At 36.2% G+C, this 16,704-nt stretch overlaps 1 protein-coding gene across 5 annotated transcripts in view; it reads left to right on the top strand.

The window, feature by feature from the left end:
- Fstl5 (follistatin like 5) overlaps positions 1-14,079 on the top strand; it is a 624,701-nt gene extending 610,622 nt beyond the window's left edge. For all 5 annotated transcript variants that reach the window (XM_029475620.2, XM_021158305.2, XM_085835827.1 and 2 more), the window contains exon 16: positions 11,531-14,079. In XM_029475620.2, the coding sequence (XP_029331480.1) occupies positions 11,531-12,233 (703 nt within the window). In that variant the 3' untranslated portion in view covers positions 12,234-14,079. The remainder of the gene's footprint in view (positions 1-11,530) is intronic.
- The last annotated feature ends 2,625 nt before the right edge of the window (positions 14,080-16,704 follow it).

Here is a 16,704-nt window from a genome sequence, read left to right as displayed (position 1 = left end):
AGAGGAAGAGAGGAGAGGAGAGGAGAGGAGAGGAGAGGAGAGGAGAGGAGAGGAGAGGAGAGGAGAGGAGAGGAGAGGAGAGGAGAGGAGAGGAGAGGAGAGGAGAGGAGAGGAGAGGAGGGGAGAGGAGAGGGAAGAAGACAAAGAGAGAGGAGAGAGGAGTGAGAGAAGAAAGAAGACAAAGAAAGAGAAGAGGGGGGTGATAGTGAGGGGTAAGATGTAAGAGTGAGAAGAGAGACAAGTAAGAGAGCAAGCAGGGGCTGAACAGCCCTTTTTATGGTCTTTACTGTTGCTAGGTAACTGGGGAGGAGTTTAACCTGAAAGTCAGAAGCTTGTGCCATTGCCTATGTGACTTCTAGCCACACTTCTCTTGTGGGGGCTGTGGGGGGCGGTAACTTAGGTAGGGACCAGAGTTCCAGGAGTATAAGGGAATGCCTACCATGTCATGAAGTTGAATTATCACCCTTCGGGGTTCAGACCTCAGTTCAACTGGAGACCAGCCTGTCTGTACATAGCCCAATTCCCCACAGAACAGCAATCTCAACCAACAAGACCCCCCAGATCTCCCAGGGATTAAACCACCAACCAAAGAGTACACATGGATCAACCCATGGCCCAGCCACATATGTAGCAGAGGACAGCTTTGTAAGGAACCAGTGGGAGGAGAGGCCCTTGGTCTTGTGAAGGCTCGATGCCCCAATGTAGGGGAATGACCGGGTGGAAAGGTAGGAATGAGTGGGTGGGTGGGGGCATACCCTCATAGAAGCAGGGGAAGGAGGAGGGAATAGGGGGTTTCAGAGGGGAATACAGGAAAGGGGTAACAGTTGAAATGTAAATAAATAAAAATCCAATTAAAAATGCTAATAAAAAGCATCCTGAATAGTCCCTAAATATATCTATTTGACATTTAATGGACTCAAAGTAGAAAGTGATTTTGACCAACTATAAGAGCTACTTAAGTTTTAAGACTAAGAGAACATTTATTTCTCTATATATGTATCATCTACCTGTAACTTTCTTCATAGAGTTCTCATCAAAGACATAGACTGTACTCATGAACAAAGCATATAAAAGTGAAACAACAAACACACAACCAAACAAAATACAAAGTAAACTTGATCCAGTCTCTGCACATAGTTAAACTAAGTTGTCTTTTCACCTCATGCATGTATTTGCTTATTTTATTTATAAAAGTTTAAGTATACAGTTCACACAATAATATTCTCTATTCATATACAATTTCAAAATTTAATGTAAAAGTAAATTTTTATTTATTTTTTTAACAATTTTTATTAGATATTTTCTTCATTTACATTTCAAATGCTATCCTGCTCCCCAACCCACCCACTCCCACTTCTTGGCCCTGGTGTTCTCCTGTACTGAGGCGTATAAAGTTTGCAAGACCGAGGGGCCTCTCTTCCTAATGATGGCTGACTAGGCCATCTTCAACTACATATGCAGCTAAAGACATGAGCTCTGGGGATACTGGTTAGTTCATATTGTTGTTCCACCTATAGGGTTGCAGATTCCTTTAGCAACTTGGGTACTTTCTCTAGCTCCTCCATTGGGGGACCTGTGTTCCATCCAATAGATGATTGTGAGCATCCACTTCTATATTTGCCAGGCACTGGCATAGCCTCACAAGACACAACTGTATCAGGGTTCTGTCAGCAAAATCTTGCTGGCATATGCAATAGTGTCTGCGTTTGGTGGCTTATTATGGGATGGATCCCGGGGTAGGGGCAGTCTCTGGATGGTTCATCCTTCCATCTCAGCTCCAAACTTTGTCTCTGTAACTCCTTACATGGGTGTTTGTTCCCCCTTTTGAGAAGGATCAAACTATCCACACTTTGGTCTACCTTCTTCTTGAACAGTTATAGTATAGTATATCACATGGCTATATCAACATTTTGTAAATATTTATGTACTTTGGTGCTTTAAAATTACTTTCAAAATTTTCTCAATTGTACATAATAGTTTTATGAATGTTTTTTCCATGGAAATATTTATACACATTTATCATTAATTCTTCAGGATAGTTAACAGAGAAATGAGTTATTATCACAAGGCATATAAACATGACAAAGAATCTTCATGGTAATTACTACTTATTGTCTACACACATTAAATGTGTCAGTAGCAGTGAGAGAAAATTCCACTTTGTAGAATCTTTAACACATATTACAAAATTTGTAAATGAAATTAGTTTCTCATTTATTAAACTTTCTTCAGCTGACAAATCATAAGATAGGATATGAACACAGAGAGAAAGAGAGACAGAGAGATAGAGAGGGAGGGGGAGGAGGGAGGGAAGGAGGGAGGGAGGGAGAGAGAGAGAGGGAGGGAGAGAGAGAGAGAGAGAGAGAGAGAGAGAGAGAGAGAGAGAGAGAGAGAGAGAGAGAGAGAGAGAGAATGAATCCTATTCAAACTTGTCATGTGGATATATGTATTCTAGGCCTCATTAGTAATAGGTAGAAACTTTAACACTGGGCTACATCAACAACATTGATCAACAACATTTAAATATTTATATGCAGTAAATAAATCATTCAGAATTGTATATACTAATAACAATAAATATCCTCTTATGTCTTTGAAGTACATAAAGAACTTTTACCTACACAGCAAAGATCATCAATAGTAATTATTGATTGATATTTGAGATCAATATTGAAGATATATTGCCTGAGTACTTTAAATTATAAAATATTCCTTTCAGTATAGGAAGTAGTCATTTAAAATCCAACAGCTGGTACTGGAGAGATGAGCTCTGTATTTAAGAGCACTTACTCCTTGGCAGAAGGGTACAAGTTTACTGGAGTGCACCCACATGGCACCTACATAGCACCACACAATTACCTGTAGCTCCAATTCAAGGGGATCCAATGCCTTCTTCTGATCTCCACAGGCCTCTGCACAAATATAGTATACATATATGACAGGTGTGCAAGTATATGCTCATGCATGTGCACACATATACTACATAAATAATAAATATTAAAATAACATATAAATACTTGTTTCAGTACTACATATTATCATTTTTAGAGCTTCAGTATAAAGTTCTACTGGCATGTGGTCATGCATTCCTCTATTATTTAACCTTTAGTTAAAAACGAATGACTCTTTACTGAATCCATTGTAGCAGACACTATCCTTTGCATTTGAGCATTTATTAAAGAAATGAAGTAAGAGTGATTATTGTTTTTTAAGACAGATGCCCATTTTACCTTTACAACAATATGCAGAATTATTTTCCAGAAAGCCTACAATTATCATAATTATCTGATAGCATGCATATCAACACAGGGTTTCAATGTTAGCATCTTCTATTCTTCTTACACATCATTGATCTTTCATCATTGACTTACACTCACCTCACTAGGTATTGAATTTGAATCTTAATATTACAGGCAGTTAACGTCTTTCCATGGAAGGGAGTACCTACTTGTAGATGGAATCACTTTACTTTTCAGTTCTCCCTAGTTAGTAATATAGGTGAGGATTGATATTTTCCTGTCAAAGTTTCTCTCAATCTTTTATGTGCTCTGAATATGATTCATTAATATTAACCATACTCTTAAGACTTATCAATTAAATCTACATAATATTGCTATTTGTTTAAGGACATCTTGGTCAGTGTTTGATTTTTTTATCATGTAGCTGATTACCTAACATAGTATACATGTAGTCTATGTCTTGTCTATAACATTAAATACATATATAATATTTAATTTAATTTAATTTAAAGCACATGACATTGATCTACTTCTGAATGACTTAATCTAGCAATATTTTACATTTAGAAGAAATATCTTGATATGGTTTATATTTTATCAGTAAAGTATACTATATTATATAACTAAGTACATGCATTTTGCATACTTATAGCAATTAATAAATTTTCTAAAATGAATGAATTGACATGTTATAAGAGAAAACGACATGAAAGTGATTTTTTTCTATTCTTTATGTCCTAGAATAAAATTTGCCAAATGGTTAAATAATATTCACAAGATTACAAACCTTCAGAAGAAAATATGTCTTAAAATGACTCTTCTTTTGATTCTATATTTAATTATACATGTTTTATGGCATAAAATGTGTCTTCACTTTAATAGTTACCTGCTTATTTGAATTCTTTACTCTAGTCTCTAAGTTAGAATTTAGTATGGCTTTTCCATTTGGTTTTACATTGTTATTATAAAGTTGATATTGTCGTGATGTTACATTTTTATATATATAAATGAAAATACACTTCTCATATTGTGCCTTATATTTTTTCATTTAAGTTAAGCACATTCAAGTGATATTCTACATAAACTTATTTCAGTTTTATAACTTTACACACGACTGTATAGGTTGCCCTGCCATGTATTAATTAATCACTTAACAACTTGGTATTTGTGTGGCTTTGTTCATATGAAGGACTCATTTCTGGTTGAGTTCAAAGAGGATCTAGGGGTGAGTGAGCATCACTCTTTATGTGTCTTTTTCCCAAGTCCATGAAAGATAACTTCTTGTTGGTTTGATCAATGAGCAGCCTGAGAAAAATGTATAGTAAATAATGAGACCACAGTACATTGCCTCAACTCTCAGTTCATTATCTGTGGATTTGTATATAAGCAGCTGATTCTTCGGATCAAAGTTCAAAGCTCTGCATAAAACACAAATCTGCATGCAACTGTCTTTCCAGGAACTGGCATGCAACAGCTTTATTAATGTAGTCCCCAGGTTCCTTCACTATCCCATCCCTGTGGCCAGATTTGGATTTCCTCCAACGAATTGCTTTATCTTTCTCTCTCTTTTTTATTCTAATTGCAAATTGTCCTTTTACTTCTGGGATGCAGACTAATATAGAGTCTTTAGAAGAATCCTGGCACAATAGAAATGTGATTTAGTAGTCAAAACAAGAATATATCTACATTTGTCCCTTCTCCCAAACCCTCATAGAAAGTAACAATTAGATTACATTGTAAGCATCCACTGTTTGACAGCAATTTTCCTTGAGGATACAGGTCATTTACTTCTTTCCCCATGCCAACATAGGGTATTTCACATGGCATATTTTAACCACTGGACTAGTTCATTGTACCTAAATGCCAATTCCAGTCAAACCAGGTTTCTTATGGCACATTTTGACCATTTTTTCTAATTTGAAATCCTTGTCCTTGGCTACAGCTATTATGCATTTCCTAAGGTCTCTTTTCTGTGGTCTAGTGAAGGTATATAAGTTTGGATGTTAATAATTGGGTTGTGCTGACCTCTAGGTATCTAGGCTTGGGATGATATTCTAAAAACATTTTTTTCAATTCTTTTTTTTTTTCCTAGAATAAATTTGCCACATGGATAAAAAGTCCACATGGTTAAGAAAACAGCATTTAAATATGTTTTGGAAAACATACTTTTTTTTTTTCATTCTTACAGTGATTCTAGTTGCTCATGGCATATACTCTTCTTTTGACTTAATATTTATTACTATGTGGTTGTATATTTGTTTGTTGGTTGTTCCATTTCTTCATCTCTTTTGCTGTCTCTGCATCTTACGAATATGTAGTGGCTGTGGATTGCTTGATAGGGAGCGCTTCTGAATTCCTATCTATTGTTGCCACAAGGTGATATCACAATTATGTAGGTATGAGCTACAAGAGGGCAGTTTCTGAAAGGATCCACAGGAAGGAGGAAAGCTCAGTCTGCCAGGTTTGGTGGAATCCCTGGGCAGTGGAGTCAGAGAAAAAGGATAGACCCCTGCAAGTTGTCTGCTACAAAGCTGAGGATGAATAATGGGGGTTGGAAATAGAGTTCAGGAAGGTGTTTGAGGACCCTCTATAGAAGTCACAGGCCAGTATAGGCAGTGAGTTCCAAGCTCTTAACAAATTGGAAAGAGGTGAAGTGAATTTTTTTAACATTTGAGAGATAGTCTATAGTATACATGACATGCACAGAATTTATAATGCTGATTTTTCACTTACTAAAATTCAAAACCATAGACTTTAAATGTAGTAGAGTTAAATTATACATTTATCTTTTTATGTCCCTTGGATGAACTAGATTGCCAACATATCAGAATAACAGTATCAAAAACCTATTCCATTTCTTTTTAAGCAAAGGAATATAAATATGAAAACCAATGTTAAAGAGGAAATAACAGACATGTGATCTATCCTATGAAATTTTAGTAACATCCTAACTCAAGTGAGACAGCATAGGAGGACATTGCTTATTTTCAGAATTTTCTAGACTATGTTTTGAAACCAGAAAACTTTCAAATGCTATCATATGTCAAAGCAACATGTTGCTCTGTATCAGTCTTCATGTTAGTTAGAAAATATTAGTTAATGTGACAACTCTAGTTCTTGGTATCTATTTCCCAAAACCATGAACATGTGATACAATAGGATTCTTATTCATTTATGTAAAATTCTGATAACAATCTATATCTGGTGCTTAGGCAGGAACATAATTTTTTTTCTTCTTACATGGGCAAGTCTAAGATAATGGAGAGCATTAAAAGAAAGGAATTTTCAAAGAGTGAATGGTGGCTCATTTCACTTCCATGACTTGTGTCTAGGGAGAATGTTAGTGGTGAAGACTAGAAGATGTCTTTGCAGTGGCAATTTATAACACTGTCTTTGTTGATATCCTTAGATACCTAGATCTTAATATTATTCACGACATTCTCTGTTATTAGAAAAATATCTCAAATATCACCAGTATCTATTTTTGATGCCAATATTTGTACAAAACTCAGTTCACCATGGCCAGTAAGACATCTCCTCAGTAAGTCCTTTAGGATATAGTTCAGGAATAGCCTGGCAAAGAAGAGGCATGGGTACTTCAGAGGTGGAGGCAAAATGATTATTAGAGTACAGAAGTCAGATACCATCCTGAACAATTTGATGAGACACTATCCTGAATATAAACAAAAGTGGAATGAATCATTGACTCCTTTGTTTTGTGAGAAATTTAGAGCCCAGGTAAGGTATAAACTGAACATTCCTCCTATAGGTATAAATGAGAGCAAAAACGCAGATATGATTCTGATTTTTATTTTGATTTCTTAAGTATGGAACAATATGGCTGCACATGGTAGTCCATTTTTTATTGTTATAACAAAACAACCAAGGCAATCCAATTTATACATAAAGTAAGTTTATATAATGCAGGTTTTTTGGAAGCTGAAAGCTCAACACCAAACTATCCCAGTCGTTTGCTTTGGGGTGCCAATTAATTTCAATGCAATCCAAGTAGGGAGAAGAGTTCAAGGCTTCAGAACAGGAAGCCAAGAGCCTAGCAATTCCACAATTCCATTTGAGAACACAGTTGCCAGTCTTTAAGTCTTGAACCCCATATACATTGCAAACTGAGGACCAAACTTTCCATCATGAACACTTAAGGAATCACTGTCACCTGAATAGCCAGAGCATTGGGTGACAGAGAAGAGTGGAGCTCAAGTTTGTCTTTTGTTTAATATCATGACTTAATGTTGTACTTTCACACAAATAAAATCACATATATACATAAGACACTAGAACTGAAGTGAAATCATATAGCATAAGACAGGTACGACTGGGTGAGGAGTGGAGAGTGAGTGATTTGAGAGTATCAGTATGGTGGAAATATGTCAGGCACAATTGTGTACTTGGATCTAAGGATCGTTATGCATAACAGTGTCATGCATAATAAGCAGATATGGTGAAAATTAAAATAAAAATAAAAATAACAACAACAACAACAAAACAATGGGAAAAAGAGCCCTTTACCTACTTGGAGAATAGGAAATAGATACAAAGAGCATAAAGTTACAAAGCAAATGCAGTGTGCTCAGCTCCTTCAGGAAAACACTCTTCTTAAGCTTGCAATGCTGCTGCTTTTATGTTTGGTAATAGAAACATTACTTCCTTCTTCAAAGCAACCAAAGGAAGACTGTCCTCTTCTTGCCAATGTAGAAACTGAAACTTATGGAAGAGAGGACTCTGTGGAAGAGCATATTTCCGTAGGGTCTATTACAGTCAAAATTGTTTCAGGAAACTAAGGTCCTGCTTCACTGCAGTCAACATCATTCCAGGAATTAGCTCAAGCACAGAGACTCACAAAATAGTGGGGAAGTCTCTTTCTTTCTTTCTTTTTCTTTCTTTCTTTCTTTCTTTCTTTCTTTCTTTCTTTCTTTCTTTCTTTCTTTCTTTTCTTTCTTTTTCTTCCTTCCTTCTTTCTCTCCTTCCTTCCTTCCTCCTTTCTTTTTTCTTTCTTCTCTTTCTTTCTTTCTTTCTTTCTTTCTTTCTTTCTTTCTTTCTTTCTTTCTTTCTTTCTCTCTTTCTTTCCACTTCCAAATAAACTATTGAATAGACACTCTGGAAGGAAAAAAAAGAAGAAAATAAGAGAAAAGAAAAACAAAATACAATATAGTAAATCTGACTAACCCATATGGGGCTATATGGACCAGATAATAATTTCCAATCAAAATTTGATATTGAGAATATATTTTAAGGTTCTTTGCTTCAGCTTTCTATCCTAATATTTTAAAAAATATTAGACAAACCAGCACCCTGCAAGATTTTATGAAGATAAGCATGCATGAAATTTTAGTCTCCTAAGCGTTAATCACAGCCTAATGAACAGTCAGAGCCTTGTGAATACCAAGCTGTTCTAAAATGAAATTTTATTTAGAAACTTCACTTCCTCACCAATAAAGCAGTGGGATGAACTGAAGGTGCTCTCCAACATCTGCTTTATTGGCTCTGTTGCTCAGCCCTAAAGCACAGTGTGAGTTTAAGATGATTACCATTTGAACATCATTGTGGGGTTCCTGTATTTTCAACCAGAACATTTTTTTTTAAGTTATGGAAAAGAAGCCAAGGGAGATCTCAGAAAATGTGGGTATTTCCACAGCTGAAATAGTTCAGGTGAATGGTGAGTTTAGCTCATTCCTTGTCATTATCAAGGGCAAGCCACTGCCCAAAGGGCCTGGAGGACTCGACATTACAGGAGGGCCTAAATGCCAAGACTTAGTTGGATTATTGCTTTCATTAAATGAGTGTGATATTGCTTTTCCTCTGAGCTCATGTACAATTTATATCAGAAAAAAATCTGTCACCCTAATTCATAATTTCATTAATGGTCTACTTCTATTCCAACAGATTAATAATGATTATTCATTAATAGAAAGACAACAGTAATTATTTGACAGTGAATAGAGTTGTTTATTAAGACAAAATTATACATGGATAGCAAAACCTAAGATTCTATATTTTCTATTCTGAATTATGAAAATCTGTGACTCACTTAGCTTTTGAAGAATTTTTATTTTATATTAGTTAGAAACGAATTAAAGAGAGCAATGTACTTTTGCATTATATATTATTAAGAACATTGAACAGTCTGGTTAACACATGAATATTCTTTCATTTCTTCAGCTCTCACATTTTATCTAGAATGGATATAGAATGAGCTATTGATTCAAAGACCACAAATAAGGGTTTTAAGGTACATGGAGAGTAATGAAACCAGAAAGAAATCAGAAATGGTGGCTATAATTCAGAAATACATTAGAAATATTATTTTTAATTATATCACCTCAAGGATAGTAATAGTTGCTATTTTAGAAGCAGTAAACAGAATAAATAAGCATTAATCTCTAGTAAATCTCTATTTTATTATCTTAAAATTTCTAGTCATTAAAATCAGACTTGATCTTCAATATAGCTTCAATGTCTTCTCAAATACATATTTACAAAGCTGTTGGAAGGAGTTTCTGTGTATTTAAGTTTTCATTAAAAAACTTAAAATTATATGCAATATAAGAAAAGTAGAAACAGTCATAATTTTATGCATCTCAATGAAACTTCTCCACTAAATTATTTTATCCCATCCATATGCATATATACTACTGATTTCTGAAATACCTTTACTATAGTAAACCTATATATTTATTAATATTAATATCCTGGTTTAATGTATATTTGAGATTATAATAAGATATTTCTGGTATTATTTTTGTATCATATGTGGAAATAATGTCTATTCATGTAAATAAAATTCCTGTGACTATCAATATACAGAAGATAAAGTACACTGTAATATAACTGCTTATAATTATTTTATTATTTTATTTACATGAAATATAATTACTTCATTTCCTTTCTTCTTTCTCCTATCCATTCAATATTTGTTTCCCACCTCAACGACTGCTAACAAATCCACAGCCTATTCTTTAACCGTTCTTGTTACATATACATATAACAAACATAAAAACAACCCCCAGGGTTCATTCATTCTTGCCTATGTGCATACATTTCTATGGCTGATAGCTTGGTATTGAATAATCAGCCAGTATGCTTTTCCCAGGGGAGGAAATACATTTCTGGGGATATCTTGCTATGATGGTTATTGTGTTTCATAAATACCATAACTGAGTTGGATTGTTGATTGTATTCCTTCATAATTAGCTTGCACATCATTTTCCAGTTCCTGTTCCCTCATTTTCCTCCCTTTTCCCTTTCCCACCCAAATCCCTCCCACCCTCTGCCTCTCCTGAGTGATTATTTCCTTCCTCCTTCTAAATGGAATTGAAGCATCATCAAACATAGAAAACTTTAAACATAAAATGTATAAATAATATAAAAATCAAAAGTGCAGTTGAAGAAGGTGATCATAAGATATAGTAAATATAAGTATAAGATAGTATGCCAACAGTAAAAATATGCATATATAAAATAATCCCTCAAAATATAATAATAAAACTGATCTAGTTAATTATCTAAATAGTAATGCTGGTTATTGAGTTCATGGTCAAAGGAATCTAGGAATGAATCTTAGTGCTCCCTGGCATCTTTGAGTCATTGAACTAACGTTTATCACACAAAGAATGCAAATGACATAAGTAAATGCACAAATTATAATTTTTCAAATCTGTTATTCTTGCTAGGCTTAGTTCCATTAACTACTTTACCAGTATCATCTTTAGATATATAAAAGAAAAATTTCATGTTAAAAGCAAATTGGTTGTTTATACTAACTAGGGCCATTGCTTTAAATTATTTTTTTTATCTTATACTTAATATCAAAAAAGAGTACAAGGTCCAGATACATGTATTCAATTATCACTATAGCGATTAATATATATATATATATATATATATATACATATATATATACATATATATATGCACACATATGTACATGCATGTAACATTAGATAGTAAGTCTGATTCAGGAAATCCTGTGGGAGACTCACTTTGATTATTTGTCTTGGATCCAATATCATTTTTTCTTTTTCTTTTATTATTATTTTCCTTTCTTCATTAGGATTTATAATTATTTGGATGTAAAGAGTGATTAAATAACCTTGAGAAAGCATCGAAATAGGACACCAGAAAGATTAATTCAACATTAATGTTACCTAGAAAATTTTTATCACAACACTCAAGGCCCTGGCTTGGGGCAGACCTTGTTTCTGTCTGTGATGAAATAACACACAACTTTGTGGAATAACTCTGTAGTTTCCTTCCTAACCTTGGTTTTATCTTTTCAGATTTGGATTTATTCTTCATAAAGATGAATCTGCACTACACAAAATTGATCTTGAAACCATGTCCTACATCAAAACAATTAACCTGAAGGACTCAAGGTGCATTCCTCTATCCTTGGCATACACCCATCTGGGAGGATACTACTTCATTAGCTGCAAGGCTGACATCACCGGGGCCACTCCACCACAGCTTGTCGTAGACAGTGTGACTGACTCTATTATTGGCTTCAATAGCGATGTGACGGGCACTCCTTATGTCTCTCCAGACGGACACTATCTTGTCAGTGTTAATGACGTGAAAGGTCTTGTCAGAGTCCAATATATCACCATCAGAGGAGAGATTCTGGATGCTTTTGACATCCACACCAACCTACATATATCTGACCTGGCCTTCCAGCCATCCTTCACAGAAGCCCACCAGTACAACATCTATGGCAGCTCAAGCCAACAAACAGATGTACTCTTTGTGGAGCTTTCCTCTGGGAAGGTCAAGATGATCAAAAGCCTCAAAGAACCTCTCAAGACAGAAGACTGGCCCTGGAGCCAGAAAAACAGGCACATCCAAGGCAGTGGCCTGTTTGGACAGTACCTGATGACACCTTCCAAAGATTCTCTCTTCATCCTGGATGGTCGCCTTAATAAATTAAACTGTGAGATCACCGAGGTTCAGAAAGGAAATACAGTTGTTTGGGTTGGCGATGCCTAAGGAGCCCTCTTACCTAATTATGAAAGAAGAGTTTTACAGTACATTGCACTTCATCCATATTTAAATTACAACTTAACTTTTCCAAATTTATATTCTAGTCAAATCCCCTCTGTTTGTTCAAATAAGATAGATTTTTTTTTTTACAATGAGAATTGGCTAGTTAGAAACATTTCATACAATATTTAATTAGAAATTACAGCACTCGCAAGAATCAAACATGTAGCTATATTTTAAACCAATGAAATGAGATTTAAAATTCTTTAAAAAAAATACACTGCAGGGAATTTCAGATGACCTAAGCATCATGTCATTCTTTACGGTATTTTTTTTTCCTCTGTTATTTTGCTATGCTTAAATCAGAAATAAAAGGTCGTGTTAAACCTTAAAATTCTTAATTCAAAATACTCTGTCCAGTCCACTGTTTAAAATCTTTTGTGCCTTGAAGGAAATGTCATGGGAGAAAAAAAAATAAAGGAAAGCTAAGCTCTGCATATTGGACAACCTCATAAGCAATGAATCTACTGTCATTAAGAAATGTTTATATCTTGCGCCAAATCCTGCCTTCAGGCATTTGTTTGACCTTCAATGAAATGTCATGTGAAGGCATAATTTGGCCTTGAGCTGTATACAGATGAGAAGCTATCCAACATTCACTGTACTATGTCTATTGTGCTATAGAAAATGGACAGGAAGGGGGAAAAATTTGTATGGTAAAAATGTTTGCAATGTATTGTGTACACATTTTGCTTTCATTCACTAGAGTGCATTATATTATTGGTGTATGATTATCTGGGAATTCAACTGCTTAAAGAAGGTTTCCTTCTTTAGTATCAAGATTGATTCTTTCATGTAGCCTAATGTTACATAAGTCAGGAACTTTCTCAGTTCTGAAAAAGGAGCATGACTGTGTCTGCACAGAAAGAACCACTTGTAGGGAAATTGACAGTGAGACAAAGCTGGAACCACTCTCTGTAGTGCGGTGGCCTATATCCTCTTCAGACAACATTCACTTGGTTGATCCAAAGAAGGTGAATGGGTTTTAGCAGAAAACAGTAACATGAGCCCACAGTGGAGAGTGGGAAGTGAACTCCACTGCTTTTGCGATTTAGATGTATCTATTAAATAAATCCATCCTTTATTAATGGCCAAGATGACTTCTACTCCTGCATATTCTAAACTACCCTCTCTTTAACTGTGTGCTCTAGCTGTGACCCAACAGAGTCTCTTGAGATATAGTAGAGAAGTAAAAGTGACTGCCTTTATCCTTTTTCCTACAGGAGAAAATAGAAAAACAGTAGAAATAGATTAATACCAATAGTTTGGTTATTGGGATAAAAGAAAACAATCCAGGTGTGAGGGAATAGCATACATGGTTTGAGAATCTTTTCTACTTATTTTTCTTCTTATTGTTGCTAAAACTCGTGATAAGCTATTGAACTAATGCCCATTTGCTGAAGGTAATCCAATAAGATCTTTTTTTAAATACAAATTTTATTCAAGTTTAAATTGTGTAAAACTGCATAGAAACTTGGGATTTTATAGTGTGCACTCTCTTTTGTGTATATAGCACCATGGGCTGTGTGATAATAGATTTCTTCTTAGATTAAGGATACATTAAGGGAAATAGATTTAATAAACAACAGAAATCAGCCTACATTTTTACTGATTGAGTCTGTTTTACTCTTTAGTAACTTCGTCCCCTGGGAAGATGAATCATGCAGTGTCTTTGTGTTAATGATTTCGTGTAAGTCTATCCTGTACACGTACATCTTCTTTTAGAAGCTTTTACTATGTGGATGCTGTCTGTTATCATTGCTTGATAAAAGAATAAACCTCTTATGTTTTATTGCTTGTGTGCTCAGAAATGGTTTAATGTTCATGACAATTTATGCCTCCATAGGCTTCAGAAATAATCTGGTGCCCCCATGTAATTGTAAAACTGATGGTGAGGCAGGGCATAGAAGTGAAGGGAGGGCAATCAAAGAAAGTTTCAACTCTTCTTTTAATAAAATATCAATCTTCTTACATCTCTGTCTTATAGGAAGCCCATTTGAGGAGCCTACTCAGACACAGTTATAGTCAATTAAAAGTCTTTATTTCAACTGGCTGGGACTACACTCAGGTGTTGGGGAAGCAAGTATATGTAGGCTTGAGTGTTTAGAGGAAGGGGCTTGTCATGATAATAGCACATTCCCTTATCTTGCTCTAGAGGGAGGTTTTCTACAACAAACAGTTTACGAGATCACAAGATAAGCAGTTAGATTGAGTGGGAGGTTTGCACAAGGCAGGAACTAAACAGTGGTCGAGATAAATTGCCTGGTGTGTTTTAGACTCCTTGAATAAAGTTGGGGAAGTCAAATGCTAGTCAAACCTAAAATGGCCTCAACAAGTAGCAGATATAGAAACCTCTGCATTGTCTTGCCCTGTACACCTTCAATATTCAGTGTTTGTTCCAAAGCCTCTCTCCTGTGATGTTTGTTTCTTCATAATATCTCATACATTAAAGGAATTATGTCACAACAGCTCCTCAAAAGTCAAGTCAAAAGCAATACTTTTGGCCCCATATCTATAAATGATACACAAATTTGCCTTTTTTTTCATTGTTGGGGAAACCAGAGCCTTAGCTTTTTTAGGCAAATGTTTGGTAACTGAGCCATGACTGAACCACTTAGGGAAAAAAAGAAGTGGAATAGTTCAAATTTGGACTTAGCTTACATTATATTTATGTTGTTACAGATGTAGACATTTCTTTCTTCAAAGACAGAGCAGAGAGATCTGACAAGACATGCTCATCACTCTGCAGGTAGCGACTAAAGCTGTATTTCAAGTAGCCATCTCAACAGTTCTTCGCAAAAACTGAAGGGGGAGGAAAAGCAGGATAATCACTAGAAACTTGCCTTACAAAGAAGCTGCAGCATCAGAGAGTGGAGGTCAGGAGAAAAAAGCAACAGAGTGAGAGCTGTGAAGAGAGGGACATGACCAACAGAGGGAAGGGGGCAATTAACACATGAAGGCCCCTACCAAAGCCAGATGCAGGAGGTTGACAGATATTGGGAAGGCAACTTAGTTATTTTCTTAGTCAGGGTTTCTATTCCTGCACAAACATCATGACCAAGAAGCAAGTTGGGGAGGAAAGGGTTTATTCAGCTTACACTTCCATGCTGCTGTTCATCACCAAAGGAAGTCAGGACTGGAACTCAAGCAGGTCAGGGAGCAGGAGCTGATGCAGAGGCCATGGAGGGACGTTCTTTACTGGCTTGCCTCCCCTGGCTTGCTCAGCCTGCTCTCTTATAGAACCCAAGACTACCAGCCCAGGGATGGTCCCACCCACAAGGGGCCTTTCCCCCTTGATCACTAATTGAGAAAATGCCTTACAGCTGGATCTCATGGAGGCATTTCCTCAACTGAAGCTCCTTTCTCTGTGATAACTCCAGCTGTGTCAAGTTGACACAAAAATAGCCAGTACAATTGACCCCTTGTCAACTTGACACACAAACACATCACTAGTAAGCCTCAACCCTTACATTCTTATTCATCCCCAAGATCTAAATAACTTTAAAAGTCCCACAGTCTTTACATATTCTTAAAATTTCAATCTCTTTAAAATATCCATCTCTTTTAAAAATCCAAAGTCTTTTTACAATTAAAAGTCTCTTAACTGTGGGTTCCACTAAAACAGTTTCTTCCTTCAAGAGGGAAAATATCAGGGCACAGTCACAATCAAAGCAAAAATCAATCTCCAACCGTCCAACGTCTTCTGGGCTCCTCCAAGGGCTTGGGTCACTCTCCAGCCATGCCCTTTGTAGCACACACGTCGTCCTCTGGGCTCCAGATGCCTGTACTCCACTGCTGCTGCTGCTCTTGGTGGTCATCTCATGGTACTGGCATCTCCAAAACACTGCATGACCCCTTCAGTCCTGGGCCTTCAATTGCAACTGGGGCTGCACCTTCACCAATGGCCTTCCATGGCCTCTCACAGTGCCGAGCCTGAGCTGCTGTGTGACCCCTTCATGCCTTCAAAACCAGTACCACCTGGGTGACCCTTACACATTACCAAGTTCCACTGCAGAAGGAGTACAGCCTTGCCTATCTCTGAAACACAGCCTCTTTGTGCTTTCAGAAAACACTTCCCAGAAGATGTCACCTCAACGATGCTGGTCTCTTCTTAATCACCGCTAATTGCTTAGCTCCAGCTAACCAGCATCAATAGTCCCAGTAATGCAAAGTTTTTGCTTTAGTAGTTCTGGTATCTTGTTAATCACAGCTGATTCTTCAGCCCCAGCTAACCAGAACTACAAAATCTTCACAATAAAAACAGCAATGGCCCTGAAGAGAGTCTTTAATTTTCCCCCTGAAATTTCACAAACCAGGCCTCCATCTTCTGCACTGTTCTCAGCATTATCTTCCAAGCTCCTACACAACATCTGACAGAGCTCTTAACAACGAATGGATCTTCAAGCCCAAAGTTCCA

Source organism: Mus caroli, unplaced genomic scaffold (genome assembly GCF_978045245.1).
Source record: "Mus caroli unplaced genomic scaffold, Mus_caroli_1 scaffold_3, whole genome shotgun sequence".
Classification (NCBI taxonomy): domain Eukaryota; kingdom Metazoa; phylum Chordata; class Mammalia; order Rodentia; family Muridae; genus Mus; species Mus caroli.
The sequence above is the reverse complement of the archived record's forward strand: the minus strand, read 5'-3'. Positions and strand labels throughout refer to the sequence as shown.